Below are 19,878 nucleotides of genomic sequence, written 5' to 3' on the forward strand. Positions count from 1 at the left end.
GTATGCGTGTCAGAAAGTATGCTTATTTAACATCTGAAACTCTAGGACTTGTTCAGTTTAGTGCACAAGCACATCTACAAGGCTGGATGAGATGAAGGTAGCAGACAGTACCTGAACAAAGTTAAAGAACAGCATGAAAGTAGAAGATCACAAGCAGCCAAGCACCTCTAGGGCAAACCCAACCGTCCCGGGACTATTGCAGCCGCTGCGGCGTTCACTATGTGCCACTTTTTTGGACCTACAAATGAAAAGAAGTAACCCAAGGCGTCCTAAGCTTCAGCTTTAAATGCAGCACATAAGATGCCCTGATACCCTGGCAGCAGACATCGTTCTCCGAAACACGTAAAGAGACCAAACAGACACAAATAAAGAGTTTTTAAGTTAAGGCACAGCCCTGGGGCCAAACGCCAGTGGCGACTCGTCTCAAATGGTTTGGCTTTCCCCAGATCTCCAGAAACACACGTTTGAAGGTGACCTTCTCGTTTTTATACAGAATATTATCATCATCATCATCATCATCGTTTTTGTTGTTGTTGTTTTTACATTGGATAGTATTTATAATAATAAACATTCTCTCAACAAGAGTTTACCAAATACAGCAACTCCATCCGGGATGAAGTTTAGAATCTGTCATCATTTACAACAAACATTACAATATATACAGCAAAATAAATACATAGTTGTAAACAACGAAAAAAAAAAAAAATCCATAATCAGGTAAGGTCATCTGGTGAGGAAAGAATATCATGGCACAAACTTAAATAAAAATATATATATAACAAAATCAGTACTACTCGAGCCAGGTTTCAAGTTTCTGTGAGCGTATTATATTAACTACAGACTTTAAAAAGTTTGTTCTATGTACACGACCAAAAACAGGAGGCCAGTAACTTGCAAGTCCACACGCTCTATGCTACAGTTGATGGTCTACAGTACTGCTTTCAAACAGAAGCCAAACAATAAATTAAAACCATATACAGATATAAATAAGTCCTTGTTAAAAGCCACGTGTCGCATAGTGCGTGTCCGGTGCGGGAGGGATGTTTTGGCGTGAAATGAAAATGTGGATTTTGACGCTAAACTGCATCTAGCCCTAAGAGAAGATCTCTGATCTAATGAATCGTGACAGATGGGGAAACACAGGTGATTTTGAAAGGCATTGCATGACAAATACTCTACGATTGTAGAATACGCATGCACAGGATGGATGTGGTTTTTGGGAGTTTGTGGTTTTAGTTTCATGCGCTCGGCGTGTGGGATCCTGCGAGTGAAAACTGAACAAGGCAAAAGGAAACAAAATCAGAGTCTCACACGCTAGGACAAAAATCTCCAGATGTCTTTATAACAGAAGTGCTTCAAATAAATGGCTGAATGTCTGATACACCCATAACAGGATGTTGCCGGTAAAAGAAGTTAAGCTTGACCTGGAGTTATAAAGCCTGAACATGATGTTTGTGTCAGTCTGAACTGCATTAAAACAAACAAAAAGTCTTTGAATGGTGATTAAAGGACTAGTTAACAATAAAGTTCTTAAAGGCGTATGTTTGGTAACACGTTACCTGATGCCTGTAATGTATATTAATATTTTAATACTACATATTATTTGTATTCATATTAAGACACACACACACACACACACACACACACACACATATATATACACATATATATATATATATATATATATATATATATACACATACATATATATATACACATATACATACACATATATGAGACTGAACATGTGTAGTAATATTAATTTGGTGCCTGTAATGTTAATACTTTAACATTATATATATATATACATATATATATATATATATATATATATATATATATATATATATATATATATATATATATATATATATATTAATTATAATTTTTTTACAGGCTTCAAGTGCAGTGTTGCTGATATAACTGCTCCAAAACAAGGCAGAAATAAATCAGAAATGAACGCACATAAAGCATCTGTAGGTGTGTTAAGAGGCTCGTTGGAGGTAAAGTGTTTGACGAAGTAAAAAAGACAATAACAACGTAAATACAGCTTCTGAAAGGAGGGTGTGTGACAGCAGTGATGTGAACATGGAGGGCGAACGCACGACCCACGTCGCGTACTTGCAAGTTACCCTTCGCGCAAAGTTTCCCCGAAAACGCAACAGCTGCTGTTTTGTTATTTAAAAAGTAACTATGTAAAAATCTGTATGTATACCGTACAAAATCATCGAAGAGGCCATGACAGCTCTGGGCTGTTTTTTTTTTTTTTGTCTTTTGTGAAATTTTTCTCAGTCAAAAGTTTAGGAAGACTTAAAACGTAGAAAATAAGGTCTCTTTGAAATCCAAGGAAACGCGTTGATGCGTCGATCTCCTCCGATTGCTTTGTGCAGGGAATTTCCTCACTGTCGTCCACAGAGAATCACGGAGGAAGAGGAGGAGGAGGAGGAGGAGGGCGAAGGTAAACAAAACCAAGCTTGAAAAAACAGAGGACTAAATATTATTCCTGAGTGCAAATAAAACGACAACCTACCGAAGTCTTAGTGTCCTCTCGTCTCCAGGCAGCTCGTAGAGAGACGGAAAAGAGAAAGAGAGAGCGAGAGAGGAGTGGCCGAGGTCTCGGAGTGCAACGTGCGCTTTGGAACTCAATTTCATTGTCTGTTATTAAATATTTGCTAGTTCGGGCCGTCCGGACACGCTGCTACGTGTCTGCCGGCTGTTCCTCCTCGTCTTCCTCATCGTCCTCCTCTTCCTCTTCCTCCTCCTCCTCCTCCTCCTCCACCATGCTGGGTTCTGTGGAAACCTCCTCTGAAATTCCCTCCTCCGCTTCCGGAATCTCCGTGGATTCCGAGTCCTGCGTGATGAGAGTTTTGGAATCACTACAGCTGTTGTCCTCCTCCTCTTCTTCATCATCCTCCTCCTCCTCCTCCTCCTCCTCAGCCTGGCTGCCGCTGTCTTTCTCCGTGTCCGATTCTCCGTCCTCCTCCAGCGTCAGTTCAAACTGGAACTTCTCTGCTCCGGCGGAGCGGCTGCCCTCCTCGAGCTGGTCGGGAGCGGGCGACGGGCTCTGTGGGATGGTGCTCTGGTACCACTCTCTGTTGTCCTCTAACGTGTCCAGGATGTCCTGGGCGTCCGGGTGTACGAGATCGGCCCACGTCTCCCACAGCGGGTGCACGATGTAGTCAATGAAGCCCACCTAGAGACACAGAGATGGGCGTGAGAATTACACTCACATACAGTTCAGAAATTGATTTAATTTTATTCATATTTCTATAGTATTAATTGCAATTTACAGGTTAAATTTTTCATTGTCAAATTAGTTTTATTGTCAACTAAAATATTTAGGTACAGTAATTGAAATAAAGATTGAATAAAATATAAATATTAGATGAAAAAATGTTATTTAAAAAAAAAAAGAAAGAAAAATGTTGCTTTGGCTCTGAAGTTGAAGTACAACTAAAACTGAAATAAATTATTTTTTTCCATTGACAAATCAGTGTTTTTATTAACTAAAACAAATAATTATACGACATAATTGAATTTAATAATATATATAAAATAAAAAATAGTAATGTTGCCTTGTCAATAAAAATAATAAATACCAAATATATCTGTATAAAAATATGTATATTATATATTATATCTGTATAGAATAAATAAATATGTATACAGAAATACAAATAAATAAAATAATTTGAAGTTAAAGTACTAAAACAAATAAAAATTAAAACTAATCAGAAATATTCATTTAAATATATTATAACAAAAATAAAGACTAAAGTATAACAAAATTACTAAAACTTAAACTACAAATTGAAAATAGAACAAATAATTATTTTCATTTATTTATTAAATGTCTGCTGATTTCATAATGGTTTAATAGATTTAACAATTTAACAGAATTTTTTTTCTTTGCAATGCTATTTGTTTTTATTTTACAATTAACCGTTTTATTTTTGACTCTGCAGTAGAACATAGTTCCTTTTTGAATTGATGACCCTACCTGAGACTTCTCTACAGAGGCGTTGTGTTTGTCACACATGGGGCTGATCTCCATCCCTCGCTCTCTCTCTCGATCACCCTGACTGAAGAACTCCTCCATGATGCGGTCCGTCCACTGTTTGTACAGCTGCAGGGGTTTGGTGGGATTACTGAGGTCCGCACAGTGAACCATGTTCTGAAGCACCTGAGGAACATCAACACATGCTTCATTGAGAATTCACTGTTGAATTGCAACTGAAACACTGTATAATGAAAATGATATCAGTAACAAAAAAAATCATGTTAAAATGTTAAACTTATTTAATACACAATTAGATAGGTATTGAAATTCTACCAAATAACAAGTTATCATTTCAGCTTCATTTACAATTTAAATATTGCCAGATATAGCTGGGAAAATGACATTCTATATGTACAACAAATCAGTATCATAAAAAATAGTTGAATATTAAAATGATAAGATGTTAAATGTATTTAATATCCCATTAGATCATTATTAAAGTTCTATGAATTTACAATTTCTGCATAATTTAGCATTTAAAACTGCATCCTATATTTACAACAAATCAGTGTCATAAATAACTATCTAATGTGATAGTAATTTTTAACTAGTTTTTATAAGTTCTGAAAAATTTCCAGTTTATTTTTCATTTACACTTTAATTCATGTAAAATGAGTCAGATGGAGCTGAGAAAACCACATCTTATATTTACAAATAAGTTATAAATACTGAAAAAAAATCTTATTTGCTACTGAAGTTCAATGAATTTCCAATTTAAATATTGTAAAATGAGTTGCTTATATTTACAACAAATCAGTATCATGATAAAGAATAAGTTCAATATTAAAACGATTTAAAAATGACTTAATATCCCATTAGATAGTTAATGAAGTTCTATGAATTTGTAGTTTATGCTTAATTTGCCATTTAAATTGTGTCAGATGCAGCTGTGAAATGTATATTAACAAATCAACATGAATAAAATAAAACAATAATTTAAATATTAAAATGACGAAAGTTAAACATTACTCTCATTAGATAGTCATTGAAGTTTGTGAATTTTTAATTTATTCTTAATTGACAATTTAAATAATGTAAAAAGTGTCAAATGTTGCTTTTTACATTTTTAAATTTAAAAATGTAAAACAAGTAATTGAAAGTAATTTTGATAAATATTATTTTAAATCCCACTATGTAGTTTCAGAAGTTCTATGAATTTCCAGTGTACTGTGATGGTAAATGTACACCACTGTACCCGCCCCCAATTCATGCCATTGGCTGAGCCAGAAGTGGCTGTGTTGGGCCGCTTGAACAAACTCAACAGTGTTTTGATAGAACCAGAGTTTACAGGAAGTCCAAAAAAAAAAAAAAAACCCACATCAGCTTAAAAGACTCACTTGTATCCTATCTGAGTAGTTATCCAAGAGCAAGACTCCAGAACTGGTGACCTTCTTGGTCTCGACCATGGTCTTCAGATCGGCCAGCAGGTTCATGTGTTTGGACATATCAGTCGCCAAGACCTTGGAGAAACGTGCGAGAAAAAACCTTGAGCCAGAATTCCGATCTAGCATCATCAATGCTAAATGTCATTTGAGCGGGACGTACGATGTCGATGACCATCTTGCGCAGCGATTGTCTCTGTTTTTTGTTCAGGTTCTGGAAGATGTCACAGTTCTCCTCCTGCAGGAGTTTGAAGCCCACTGCCAGATGATGGTTTTCCAGCACCGACGAGTCATTGTACATGAGGGCCAACTCAGAGTCTGCAGACATGAAGAAAACACCAGAAACTCTGTGACCTTGTGCTAATCTGTAGATGAGCGTGACAAACAGCTGTGTCAGCAGCAGGACTCAGGACTCATTACAGCGTGACGCAGGAGACAGACACACACAATCCCATGAGGCCTGAGTCGCATTTATCTGTCCTATCGGCGCATCAGTGCTGCTTATGTCAAAACAAAGTTATGCAAGCAGCGCTTGTGTGGTTTTGAGGACAGATGTGTGCTGGTCTGTCTGTCTCTGAGCTGATGGGATTGAGTGATCTGCTCCCAACCGCTTCACTGAACATATAGATCCGTCCGTTATGATATGAAACCTCACGAGCTGCCATTCAGGGCATTATTATTTATCAAATGGATAGTACTCGTTCTCGATGCTGACCGGTCAAATTATGCATTCTTAATGTATGTGTATATATATATATATATATATATATATATATATATTTAATTATTTTTATAAAGGTAATAAATAAAACATACCTTATGGCTTGATTACAAATAGTCATTATAAATTTCATAACTAATAAAACATTTTTTTTTTGGACCAAACTGTGAAATTTACAAAATTACATTATTATAGTTATACATTTAAGTAATTGGATTATTATATTTAGAAATTTACATAATTATGTTTACACATTTAAATAAAGAGATTATTACATTTATATATTTAAATAATTAGTTTATTATGTTTACACATTTAAATGAGATTATTTTATTTGTGCATTTAAACAATAAAATAGATTATAGAAATGTAAACAGATTATTATATTTAGACATAAAATTGAGATTATTGTAGTTATACATTTAAATAATGAGATAAGCTCTTTATTTACATTTCTATAATCTAATTATTTAAATGTACAAATATAGTTATTATATTTAGACATTTAAAACTGAGATTATTGTATTTATATGTTTAAATAATGAGATATATTTGTACAGTTATATTTGTAAATTTAATTATTTAGGTTATAGAAATGTAAATAATGAGGTGATTATATTTTCACACTTATTAGGATTATTCAATGACATTTTATAATGATATTATGTATAAATTTAAATAAATAATGATATTATTATATTTACAAAATTTAAATAATTAGATAAGGAAACCTTAAAACATTTATACAAAAAGCATGGATGCAGTCATACGTTTTGATCTGCTAAAATGAAAAACGTATTATTATTATTTTCTATAGCATAATAAGAAACAATCAAATTGTTTAGATATGGTTCAAATGACTCATATATTCATACAGAACACTTACTGGTGTTAATAAGGAACTGGTTGGAGACACCCGGGTGGTCTACGTCGTGAATAGCACTGGCGAAAATGGCAGCGAGAATTTCAAGGTCTGTGAAAACCGCCTGAAAGAGAACAACATGTGGATGTACGGTGAGTGAGAGCAGACATTATCTTCACCACATAACCTTTTTAGAAATCCAGCAAGTAGCACACAAGTTCATACCGAATCAAATCTGAGCTAAAGGGCTCACGTGCAACACTTTTCACCTGTAATCAGCTTATAATGTTAGTCGAGGCTAGTTGCACCAAAAAAAAAAAAAATCATAATTTAGTTGTTGCTTGTCCATTTTCAACCTTCTATACAGTATGTAAACAACCTCTGTTATGGTCGAACCTCAACGCACGTGAAATGACCAACAAACGCCCAGTTGCTGAATGCTGAATATGTCGATGTGGGCGGCAGACGTTCTCAGTTGTGATGTCAATACAATGGTCATTTCCAAAGGAGACTTAATTTCCATAATGTTCTCATTTCTTTTGAAAACACCAAGGAAAGCCTTGTTTTGACTCACCTCCAGAGCAGGCGTGGAGAGCAGCACGTGTGTGGACTGGGTGACGTCAGCAGCGTGAATGTTATTGTGATACGCAACATCAGCATGATAATGGTCTTCTAAGGTCATCAGGTACGTTATGAAAGTGTCCAAGGGAATTTTAAATGTTTTGAGTAAATCCCTTTCCTGCAGGAGAGAAAAACAGAAAGATTAATAAAGTGTCCGTTTATGATAAGGTGCAACACATTTAACATCATGACACAGCATGTTAAATAATGCAGGTTTTGACGGGGTCAAATAAAGTAGGCTATGGTATTATTGGTTAGCGCAGTTTTTCCCTGTCCATGTGACCTTGGTTAAATCAGAGGTGAAGAAAGTTATGAAAACAAACAGTGATGAATTGTGCACCGCTAGACATTTATTAGCAAAGTAAATAAAGGTGATCGGTGAATGTTTGGTCTCACCTGAAATATAGTGTACATCATCACCGTTAAAGGCCGGTTGCCTGAAAACTCTGTGACTTTAAAAACATTAAGGCCCCATTTGTTTATGTCCTCCAGTTCCTGAAACAGAGCAGCGAATCATTAGACAATCATGCCACTGAACTAAATGACTAGTGATGCACCAACATTTTGGAAATCATACATTTTTGGCCGAAATAGCAATTTCCAGTTTGCCAAACGGATGAAATCATTGGTGGAAGCAGTGATGTTTGGCGTTTCTCAGATGAGGCATGTTGACTGATTTTGGGCACACAACATGGATAAACTACAGAAGGCAAACAAGCCAGCTGTGTGGACGCTAGTGCTGGATATTAACAATATCAATTTCTCATTTTACTTCACTGGTTGACTTCATTATTTAATGTATGTTTGAATAAATCTGTCATAAAAACTAAAAAAAAAACAATTTTTTTTTTACAGCCATTATTTAAAAGTTTATATTTCAACAACTAATTGGAGTAGAAACAATAATTCTGTTGTTAAAAAGTTGACACAAACTCTTTATGTGCAATTAAAAATTTTAACCGATAAATTAATTATCAAAAAAATGTTTCAGTGCAATAATATTAATATAATTATATTACAATTACAAAACTTAAATAAATAAATAAATAAATTTAAGTTTTAATTTTTAAAACAATTTTCATTTTCAGTTTTGAATTTTTGGTTTCAGCCTAGAATTTGTCTTTCGGTGCATCACTATTAATGACATTTGTCTTCAGTAGAGCTGCTTACAGCTGAATTAAACTAAAAATCAACACTGAAGTGAACTGAGTTGAAGAATAACACCTTTGTCTTCTGTAGAGCTGCTTTATAGCTGAATTGTGTTTGCTACATAATTGATGATCTCTGCAACACTGACACTGTTAGTGAACTGAACTGAATCAATACTGAACTGAATAACGACTATTTTTATTTTATTTTCCTGTTTATTACTGGGAAGCTGCTTTAAAATAATCTGTATATTATAATGCACTATATATATATGAATGTGACTTGACTAAACCCATATGCAAAATGCATTTAAAAATAGATGTTGGTTTGGCTTTTATAACAGCCACAAAATATTCTAGAAATGATTCAGGACTCGTTTTAGAAACAGCCAGTGAGTTTGAGAAAACTGACCTGCTGAAAAGAGCAGCGTTTGTTGTGTTTCTGAATGTATTCGTCAACCAATGTGTTGACGAATACTAGTTTAACCAGCAATATGCTCTGGGTTAAAAATCATGCTGGTCGACAGGCTTCCTGGTGAACAGCATGGCACTAACCAGCATGGAAACGCACGCTGCTCCAAGCTGCTCTTTTCAGCAGGGTACAAAATCTTTCCAATCACACGTCATCCAACTACGTCATCGTACAAAACAGCTCCAGTGACCTTTCTTCAAGGTCTACAAGAGTCTCCGATCACGTCCAATCAGGATTCAATTGAGATGATTGAGTTTCTGTCCGAGTTTGAAGTGTTTGAAGACGCTCTCCAACTCAAATAACCCGTCCGGCGTCACGCGGCTCACCTTGGCTAAGGAGTCTTCTGTATCTGTCTTGACCCCGAAGCGAGGGATGTTGGAATTGGTGAGGCTGGTGCTGTGCATGAGTTTTTTCACCCCGCTGATCTGACACATGGGCTTTTTCTTCTTATCCTTCTCCTTCTGCGTCTGCGGGGTGGGCATTTCCACATCGTGCTGTTTGTCTGGAGAAACAATGGAAGAGCGTGAACGTGAGCCAGAGCTCCAAACCTCACAATAACACTGACAAGCCAAAAGCGTTGTGTTTCGTGATTGATGGTTTACCTAAAAATGTGTTGGAGATGAACTCTGAGACCTGGTTACCAGATCTGCTCATCTCAGACAGGTGCGTTAACTCCCTGTTCAACATCCGCTTGAACTGCACAGATAGACAGATAGACAGATAGATAGATAGACAGATAGATAGATAGATAGAGAGATAGGATAAAAGACAGAGTTTTAATCAGTCATGGTAATGCTTCATATTTAGGTGACACAAAGACAATGAATAAATTAATCAATCAACTGAATTTTAAAATCAATCAGCTGTAACCTTCTATTCTAATCAGTGTGAGAACAGATGCCCTCAGACCCTTCAAATAAAACCAGACCAGATCTAAAAATAACCACATCTACAAATCAGGCACATTTCATGAATTAATAAATCCATATTTGTAATCCCATCATGAATAATTAAGAATTAAAACATAATAATTATCATTTAAGGATAAACATGGAAAAGTTGTATAGAAATATATATTTATATATAAAATAAGAAAAATATTTCTTTCTGTCTTACATAAAAAATGCACTGATTTACAACACCACGCCATTAACACTGAAAACATCTGCGTATGGCAAAAAAGATCAACCTAAAGCCTTCAAAACTGACCAAATAAAACTCCAAGCACACAGATACTGTCCTGTTTAGATTGTTGCATAAAATATTCATCTCTACTAATTTGCATATAATTTACATGTGGTGCACCGCACATTATTTGAATACATCGATTCATGACGACACAAAACCTTCAATTAATGAAGATAAGTAAATACAGAGGCCAGAATTGATTGGCTCTGTTTGTCCTAAATAAGGATCACTGTACATCCGAGACTAGAGATAAAGAAAATCAGCTTCATGATCCATACCTTTATATATCCCCATGAGACTGAGCGTAAATAATTTGCTTCAGGCATCTTCGTTAATCCTCCAAAACACGCAAAAGCAAGAAACAAACCACTCCTAAATCCTTCAGACAATGCAGCGCGAATGCTTCTGCCGTCTCAGTCTAAAAACTGCATCTCGGGATCAGGTGGAGGTGCGATGGAGGTGCGGAGGCTGGCAGACATGGCTTGGCTTCGCTCCTCTGAGCTGCGAGAAAGATGCTGGGCTGCTCAACACCTTCCTAATATGGGCCTGCTCCTATAATGGATGCTGCTCGTGCCCCTCCACACAGCCAATCACGGCTCATTACTGAGAGGGAGAGATGGGTGTAGGAGCGTCGTCATCCGCTGATGGAGGATGCAGGCCTTGGAGAACGGCACTGTTTTCACAGCTCACCTTGTACCTGGTATAATCATACGGCAGAGCAGCAGTGTGCTCCGAGGGCTCATTAACGCCTCCTGGTGTGGTCTATCTGTTGACGTTGTCTCATCAAGTATTGATAGGCCGATATAATTCGGATGATATTTCCCGTTATTATCGGCAATGACCGATCAGAAGCAGGAGCTTCCTCTCGCGTCATTCCTAACATCAACGCCCGCAATGTTGAGGGATAATAAACAATTTCTGTTTTCAAATATTTTCTTTCATGCACTTTGGGTCAAAATTGTATAGCGGTGTTTCAATGATAATGATTATTTATATAGAATTCTTTAATTAATACTTCTTTCAAATATTAAAATACAATAAACTAAATATTAAAATATGAAATAAAATACAATTGCTAAAAATTAACTATACAATATAACAAAATATACACAATAAAATATATAAAACATTTCTGGGTTGAATTTCTAGAAATAAAATAAAATAAAATGCTATCTTCTGAAATAATAAAATCATTTTAGATTTAATAAATATTTAATGCTCATTTATTTGTAAAATGACTCATTTGTGATTAAATGTCACCTCAATATGTTTTTATTTTTATTTTCAGATTCACCCAAAAGGAAGATGAACCTTTTGGAGCCAGGCCAAACAATGCTTCTCATCTTTAAAGTCTTACATAACAAATGCAATAAATAAATGCTAAAAGTAAAATCAATTAATAAAATAAAATTGATAAAAATATATCAAATTAAAAGTATGTAAATAAACAAAAAAGTATAAAAATGGATTTAATTAGATTTTATACATAATATAATATACATAAAATATATGGCAGCCATGTCACCCTGTAGCCCAAGACTGGTTACTCACTGAAGCTAAGCAGGGTTGAGCCTGGTCAGTACCTGGATGGGAGACCTCCTGGGAAAACTAGGTTGCTGCTGGAAGAGGTGCTAGTGAGACCAGCAGGGGGTGCTCACCCTGTGGTCCGTGTGGGTCCTAGTGCCCCAGTATAGTGACGGGGACACTATACTGTAAAAAAGCACCGTCCTTCAGATGAGACGTTAAACCGAGGTCCTGACTCTCTGTGGTCATTAAAAATCCCAGTATGTCTTTCGAAAAGAGTAGAGGTGTGACCTCGGCATCCTGGCCAAATTCGCCCATTGGCCTCTGACCATCATGGCCTCCTAACAATCCCCATATCTGCTGATTGGCTTCATCACTCTGTCTCCTCTCCACCAATAAGCTGGTGTGTGGTGGGCGTTCTGGCGCACTATGGCTGCCGTCGCATCATCCAGGTGGATGCTACACACTGGTGATGGATGAGGAGACCCCCCACACTGTAAAGCGCTTTGAGTGCCTAGAAAAGCGCTATATAAATGTAAGTAATTATTATTATGGGTTGAATTTCTATCAAATAAAATAAAATGTTATCTTCTCAAATAATAAAATATTTTTAAATCACGTAAATATTTAATACTCAATGATTTATTTGATAAGGCTACTGGCCTCCTTTCTCTCATCAACATTGGCCACTGAAAAAGCACGGCCCTGTTGATGTGATGTTCACAAAGAAGTGTAAAATTAATTTCAAATAACATTGACAGTCAAAAAGAGGAAGTAGTTAAACTTCTCAGACTGTAAAACAAACTCATGTTTGAGTGTAAATATTGACCTGCTGATAAACAGGGCCTAGGTGATGTCCACTTCCACTCTCGAATCAAAGGCTAATCAGAAGTGGGCGTCTTTGATGACACTTGCGAACTGCAGAAGGGAACGAAAATCTGAAAATAAAACAAACATGTCTGGAACAATACGCCAGCATTCATATGGAGATATCGACCCCCATGCAAGCATAACACGAGGCTTTCATGTAGCCAGGGAGATATTCTCATTTGAAAAACAAATGATAGATCAGTGGCTCTTTTATGAAAGTAATAGCCATTGGCCGGATTTGTTTGTGGCTGATTTAAATATGAACCTGAAGCCTTTACCATACGGCATTGATAGTACATTATCAGGAGAAATATGAAGCCTCTGTGGTGGCGTTTTACGTCAAAGCATTTCTTTATGCAAAGCAACGCATTATATGGTTCATTATAAACAAGGAAATAAAGCTGGAGAGAATCGCTGTGTTTGGCAATAATCTGCTTTATCTGCTGACCTACTATAACCTACTGCACATCAAGAACAACACACGGCCTTTATAATCATTAAGTCTGCACTCATCTGATAATAAAATCACATTTTAGAGACATTTTGTTGCATAAATGCATGTCTGATGCTGCGTATAAAAACTGGACAGTAAAAAATGATATTTTCACTGGTTTTATACAATAAATGATGTCAAAAAGTTATTGGTGTTTTTAAATCTTAGTTGACACATTATTTTGGTTTGCTTTTAGTTGATTGTGATGTGAATGTTTATTTATTGTTTGTTTGTATTTTTATTAGTTATGATTTACTATGTAACACTTTGAGAAGCTGTTTCGTAATTTGAAGCTGTTTTTGCACTGATGTCAGACTTGTCATTCATTTATGAATAATTTTATATTTTGGCCAAATAAAAAAGAATTTAAAAAAAGAGAAAGCAAGTAAATAAAAAAGAATGAAAATAAATAAAATCCGCCAAAAAGTTTAATTATTAAAAAAAAAAAAAAAGATAAAGTCAATAAAAATTTTTATTAATCAAAATAATTATGTAACTTCATATAGAAAACCTTTTTGGATTGTGTTTCCAGCAAAAATAACTTTTTGTAATATATATACCGCAATTTCATTCTGGTCTAATCGCCCACCACTAGCCTTCCTGTAGAGTGAGTGACACGATGGAGCCATAAGCGTACATGAAACAGGATCCTACAGTACAGTGGATTATGATTAATTATAGACCAGCGCTAACTAGAGGCAGTGTGGTCGTGCCATAGAAAGAGTCTGCTGCAGGTTGAGGCCGGTGTCACGCTGATGGAAACAAGGGGGGGAAACCTCCGACCACACCCCAAAATCTGCCGGGACCACTTTCATGCTCGTCATCAGAAAGGCAATGCTATTTCTGGAGATCTAATTATCGCCACGTCAAGTTTTATTGGGAACATGCACACTCATAATAACACATAATTCCAAACACATCTGACAGATACTAAATGCATCCTGGAACTGGATGAACCGACAGCTTAAGTGCACAAAAGACCTAAATCTGATGCAGGAATTGAAATTGTTGACACAAAATTGTGGCACATTATGTGTCTTTATCGCTCATACGAAGGCTGTTTGTTCTCTTTAGTGAGGGAAACAGAGCTCTGTGGTTTTCTGTGAAGTAGTCTGGTGAATTCCGGCTGGATCTGAGGCCTTTAGCTGGGCTCACCCAGGCCTCGTGTGGCTTTGATTAAAGCCGTCGGTGGACTCTGAGTATCCTTCAACGTTTCGTGCTTTGCGGCCGCCGCTTCAGAGAGGACCAATGGGACGCCAAAGGCTTCACCACAGTGCGTGTGCAGGATCCAAATCATTCAAGAAAGCCACTGGCCACAGATACCCCCTCATCCCATACGCCGAACCCCCCTCCATAACCCATATGTCTCTTTTTCCTTCTGTCTTTCTGGTGTGGTGTTTCAGAAGCTTTCATGGAGGGGAAGTTGGATACTTTGGTAAATCCAGATCTGCTGTAATGGGAAGTCTTTAACTTGGTACCAAATAGAAAGATAAACAGCTAAAAAAAAAAATGTATATAACACATGCTAGAGAAAAAGATCTAAACAATTTTTTTTTTAATCTTTAATCTTTTTTTTTTTTACTTTTACTTTTTATTTAATAACATTATATGTATTTTCTGGATTATATGTATTTCATCTCAGTAAGATGGCATTAAAGTGTTCGTTTACATAATACTGATAAAGCTTCATAACTTAATGTATAAAATTATTTTACATACTATCAATATATTTTTCATAATATGTATTATATTTATATATATTTATAAGTGTGTGAAATGGCTATAGAAATGACACACTTATATATTTATATGTATATTTATATTCATATATATATATATATATATACACACACAATTATTATTTAATATGATTATTTACAATTATTAATTATTTATAGATATATCATGTTTAATATACGTGATAAATGATCAAATATGACAATATTACACATTATATATTTACATGTACATTTATATTCATATAACATGAAAATATATTTATAATTATATATTAACATTGTGATCTTCTGTGATATGGATGAAGTCGGACCCTTATTTTAACAGCACACTCTCCTCAACCATACACATAATTTGAGGAATCGTTCGTGTCTGGAGCACAAACAGCACGAGTTTCATGCCGTAGTTTAATTCTTAAGGTTAGGGGTTTGTTTAAATCCATAAAATCCTCTACATTTGAGCCCTTAGTTGAGGGATTATAGGATTATTGAGTTGCTGATGTTGGATTTATTGTTTTCATAGTCATTGGGGATGAGTCTGAATCTTTATCTGTCTCTAAATTAATGTTGATACCAGTAAAAGATTCTATCAAACAGTACATTCTAGAATCATTCCATGTTTTAAACCCAATGTTATGCAATAAAGCAGCCAGAGATCAGATAACACACGTAAATTTGCATCTGTTACAGAACACAGTTCATTTCTGAGTAACGTCTTCATTTGCATCTCTTTGCATCGTATTATGATGATCAGTGTGTGAGGAATCACCTGACCAATCAGAAGCCAGCCCTCCTTCGTGGCCCCTCAGTTTCTCCCGCCTGTTTTATGGTTTGTTTTTGAATGTACTGAGCATGCTCCTGAATCACCGGCATAGGCCTGCCACGCTGCATACTGATGAACAGAATACCTACAGTACACACACACAGCAACAACATGCCCTCCCTGTCACTGCGCAGACAAACAAGCTTGTGCAGGATCCCACATGCTTGCAGTCGCCATGGCGACGCAGACAAATTGAGCCCTGCAGTGGGCTGAGAGACAGCGCAGACGATGCACGCGCACCACATTCGGCACAAAGACACCCAGCCAAAAGGTTAATGAGGTCCTCTAGCAAACATTACAGCATCTTAGCGGCTCTCTGCCTAAACACGCTTATCTGGGCCTGAAATGGTAAAGCACATTGTGACAGATATGAGGACACTGATGCAGTTACGTCACTACCATGAGTGTGAACGTTAAAACCCTCACATATGCTGTCAGGGCGCCGTGATGTCATGCCTGGGCTAGTTTAGACATGCATCATCTCATTCTATATCAGCAGTGAGACACTATATACAAGCATGTGCTGCATACAAGTGTCTAACTTACAGTATTCAACTTCCGGAGAGTGTGCTGTTACTTTACTAACTGATCAGATGCACCATTTTCACCTGCCGGAGGTGAAAAATTTCCACAGATGCACACTGAAGGAGGGAACTCCTCCTAAGCTGCATCTACAGAAGAAACTCGAAGGTGGACTGTTCTGTCTTGGGCCAGGAAGTTTAAAGACAGCCAGTGTCTGACCTAAAACCAGTTCTACAAAGACTGTCTATTCAGCAATAAAGTCTGATGATATGGCGTGGTTATGTAATCGGCATCCCTGTCAACAGTTTGCATAATGCCCGCAGATTGTGAGAAATTATAATAGTCAGCAGGAAAAAAATAATAGATTTAAGAATATTTATATGTAAACATACGGGATGTTGCAACAAACATGTTTACATTTCATAATTTGTAGGTGTTTGCGTTAACAAAATACATATGCAAAAAATATATACCTATGTTAATATTTGTATATGTATACTTGGTTGAATGTAATTTGACAAGGATCATTAATAATGTCCATACTTACACATCTTTGATTCTTGATATATCATATACTAAATACAATATATCATACTTGGGGTTAGAGGTTTGTTCACATTGCTAAACCTAAGTATTAAACTTTGTCTGTGCTATAGACATGAATGCAACCTCAAATGGTCAGAATTTGCACCTGGTGGATGATAAAATTGGGTGGAAAACTCCCCAGCAATCACCTAGTAACCCAAAATCAGCTAACCACCATGCAACTACCTAGAACAGTCTAGCGATCACACAGCAACACCCTGGCAACCGTCCACAACTCCCTGTCATCATAACAGCGAGTTTTGCTCATGCAAACACCGCTCATGTTTTTTTTTTTTAAATCCAGTTTGTGGAACAACTATTCAAACTACCAAAATCCAACAGAAGACATTCAACAAACATTATATCACCCAGTTCCAATGTGAAATATGATTTATGACCTTCAGTAATATCGGCACTTCCCCTCCTCTTAGACCCACACCAAACACATAAACCAAAACAAGACCTCTATCCAATATTTCCGTAACCCCCCTCCACAAAAAGGAATTACAGGGAAGCTTTGCTGGAGACTGCAGTCCTGGGCACAGCGGCGTGCCACATTAAAAGATGCCTGTGCAGTCATCAGCAATGCTAAACATGACCCCCAGCAATCTGACCTCCCTCCCACAAGAACAGACCCACGATTCCAATGACAATGATGCTTCAGTCTGACTAAAGGTCTTCCAGCATGGGCTAGACACGCACACATGCATGCATAAACATCGGCCGTTTCTACTCACACAGTGGGGCAACAAGCATTTGGTGTTTTGATCGTCAGATGACATCGGTCATGCCGAAGCAGGATGCGTGATGGACAACCCTGATTCACAATCCCGCACGTACATGACTCGTGTGTGTGTATCTCCCTGAAACTGCACCCCCCTGGGGCAGCCATCTTGGCTCTAACACTACCTGATAACATCTCCCGTCTGCGAGCCAACAGCCCTGCCAAATCGCACCAATTACCTGAGCTCCCCTGGGCAGCGGCGGTAATGACATTAAGTCAAGGGGAAGCCCTTCGTTCTTAGGTGCGACGTAAGCTCCCGAGTGGAAAATACCATGTGTTAGGTGGGAAGTTGAACGGTGACTCACCTTGTTGGAGGCCATCTCGCTGACGGAGTGTCGGGTCTGCAGGGTCTCCAGCTGGTCCAGGCACCAGTCCAGCTCCTCCAGGGTCTCGGTGGCCAGTTTCTGGTAGGCCTCCTCTGGAGGGAGACAGGGAAGGGGATGGTCAGTTTTGAGGCGTTTGACCGGGCTAGCCGAGGCTTCCCGGACATCGTCCACGTCGTACACAGCCATGCTGGGATGCCCAGGGTGGACACATGGGTGACTCTTCATGCTGTGCTGAAAAGATGAGGGCTAAAGGATCAAGTACGAGCTGCTCCTCGCCCTCTGAAAACTCCAATAAAACCGAGTCACACCGCTGTCGGTCCGGCCGTGCAGGGCTCCTGGTGTAGAGCGCACCGGAGCCCCATGCTCCTAGAAAAACAAAACAGACACACACATACGAGCACAGAGATTCCCTTTTTAATCCGCTTCTACTGATTCCCAGCAGGTTGCCTGAACAATCCCATGTCCATATGCTGTTTTAGAATCAGTCTCCTCCACAGGTCCATGAACTTCAGAGGATGTCTTATAGCTGACGCTCTGCCTCACAACAAAAGAGAGAAAATGCAAAGGTCTCCTCAGCACCTCCTACCGGCTTTAAACCCCCCCCCCCCCAGACAGAGACTCCTGTATGAAGCGATGGGCTTTGCCCAGTATTCCTGGAGAGCTCGGGCAACAGTGGTATCCAGAGTCGTAAAAAAGAGCTTGCACAAGCGACACAGTGAGAGAGCTGTGCGGCACCTCAGCTACACAGACATGACATAGGAGGCATTGCTTTACACAAACATGAGCGGCTTCCTGTGAAACCACAAACCTACAGAGCTGGAGAGCACGACGCAGCGAGAGACGCAAGATCTGGACCGGAGCGCTGGAGCAGGAGCCCAGCATCCCTGCAGACTCACTGCTGTCAGCAAAAAGGGGCCAGATCTCTGTTACAAATGTGTATTAAAAATGCATGCTGCAGTTCTATCTTATGCGTGACACGACTGGGGACTACAGTTTCACAACATCTGAAAGAAAGATCAAATTAACCACAACATGTGTTAGGTTATTGTACATAAAATGTATAATAATGCATACTTAATTTAAATGTATGTAGTAAATTGCATTTATTTACATTAGTGCTGTCAAACGATTAATCGCAATTAATTGCATCCAAAATAAAAGTTTTTGTTTACATAATATATGTGTGTGTACTGTGTATATTTATTAAGTATATATGAAGACACACACATACAGTATATATTTTGAAAATATTTTAATGTATTTACATGTATATATTTATATTCATATAATTTCTATTATATAAAAATAGATTTAATATATAAACATAAAATTTTTCTTAAATATATATATGCATGTGTGTTACATATATATTTAGAATTATGTTCGTTTTTAAATTATTGATATAAATGTTCAAAAACTATATCTATCTATCTATCTATCTAAAATATGAATGTTTATTCTCTTTTATATATATATATATAATTTAATTCTCTTTTTATATATATAATTATTCTCTTTTTTTATATATATATATATAATTTAATCTGTATCAGTCTGATTAACCAAATATTAGATTTTAAATTGAGTCCCCCAAGTTCTGTTTCATTCCATGTTTCAAAAGTATGAAATATTGGTTTTGTTTTTAAATATTTTCTATGTTAAAGCTGCAGTCCGTAACTTTTTTGTGTTCAAATTTTACAAAATTATCTCCGTCTACAATGTTCTTCCGCAACACGCATGCAGTTCTGTCCAAAAGTTACA

At 37.1% G+C, this 19,878-nt stretch overlaps 1 protein-coding gene across 12 annotated transcripts in view; it reads right to left on the reverse strand.

Moving 5' to 3' along the window:
• Positions 1-1,896: 1,896 nt before the first annotated feature.
• Positions 1,897-19,878, reverse strand: part of LOC131548640 (cAMP-specific 3',5'-cyclic phosphodiesterase 4D-like) — a 221,678-nt gene continuing 203,696 nt past the window's right edge. For 4 of the 12 annotated variants that reach the window (XM_058790113.1, XM_058790115.1, XM_058790116.1 and 1 more), the window contains 10 exons: positions 18,097-18,209; positions 9,869-9,962; positions 9,593-9,768; positions 8,043-8,141; positions 7,600-7,764; positions 7,050-7,149; positions 5,606-5,760; positions 5,398-5,520; positions 4,001-4,183; positions 1,898-3,193 (listed from right to left, as the gene is read on the reverse strand). In XM_058790113.1, the coding sequence (XP_058646096.1) occupies positions 2,699-3,193; positions 4,001-4,183; positions 5,398-5,520; positions 5,606-5,760; positions 7,050-7,149; positions 7,600-7,764; positions 8,043-8,141; positions 9,593-9,768; positions 9,869-9,962; positions 18,097-18,209 (1,703 nt within the window). In that variant the 3' untranslated portion in view covers positions 1,898-2,698. Of the gene's footprint in view, positions 3,194-4,000; positions 4,184-5,397; positions 5,521-5,605; positions 5,761-7,049; positions 7,150-7,599; positions 7,765-8,042; positions 8,142-9,592; positions 9,769-9,868; positions 9,963-10,732; positions 11,932-18,096; positions 18,210-19,878 lie in introns of those variants that run through there. The other 8 variants (XM_058790118.1, XM_058790120.1, XM_058790117.1 and 5 more) reach the window with 3 other exon arrangements.

This window comes from Onychostoma macrolepis, chromosome 10, assembly GCF_012432095.1.
Source record: "Onychostoma macrolepis isolate SWU-2019 chromosome 10, ASM1243209v1, whole genome shotgun sequence".
Lineage (NCBI taxonomy): Eukaryota > Metazoa > Chordata > Actinopteri > Cypriniformes > Cyprinidae > Onychostoma > Onychostoma macrolepis.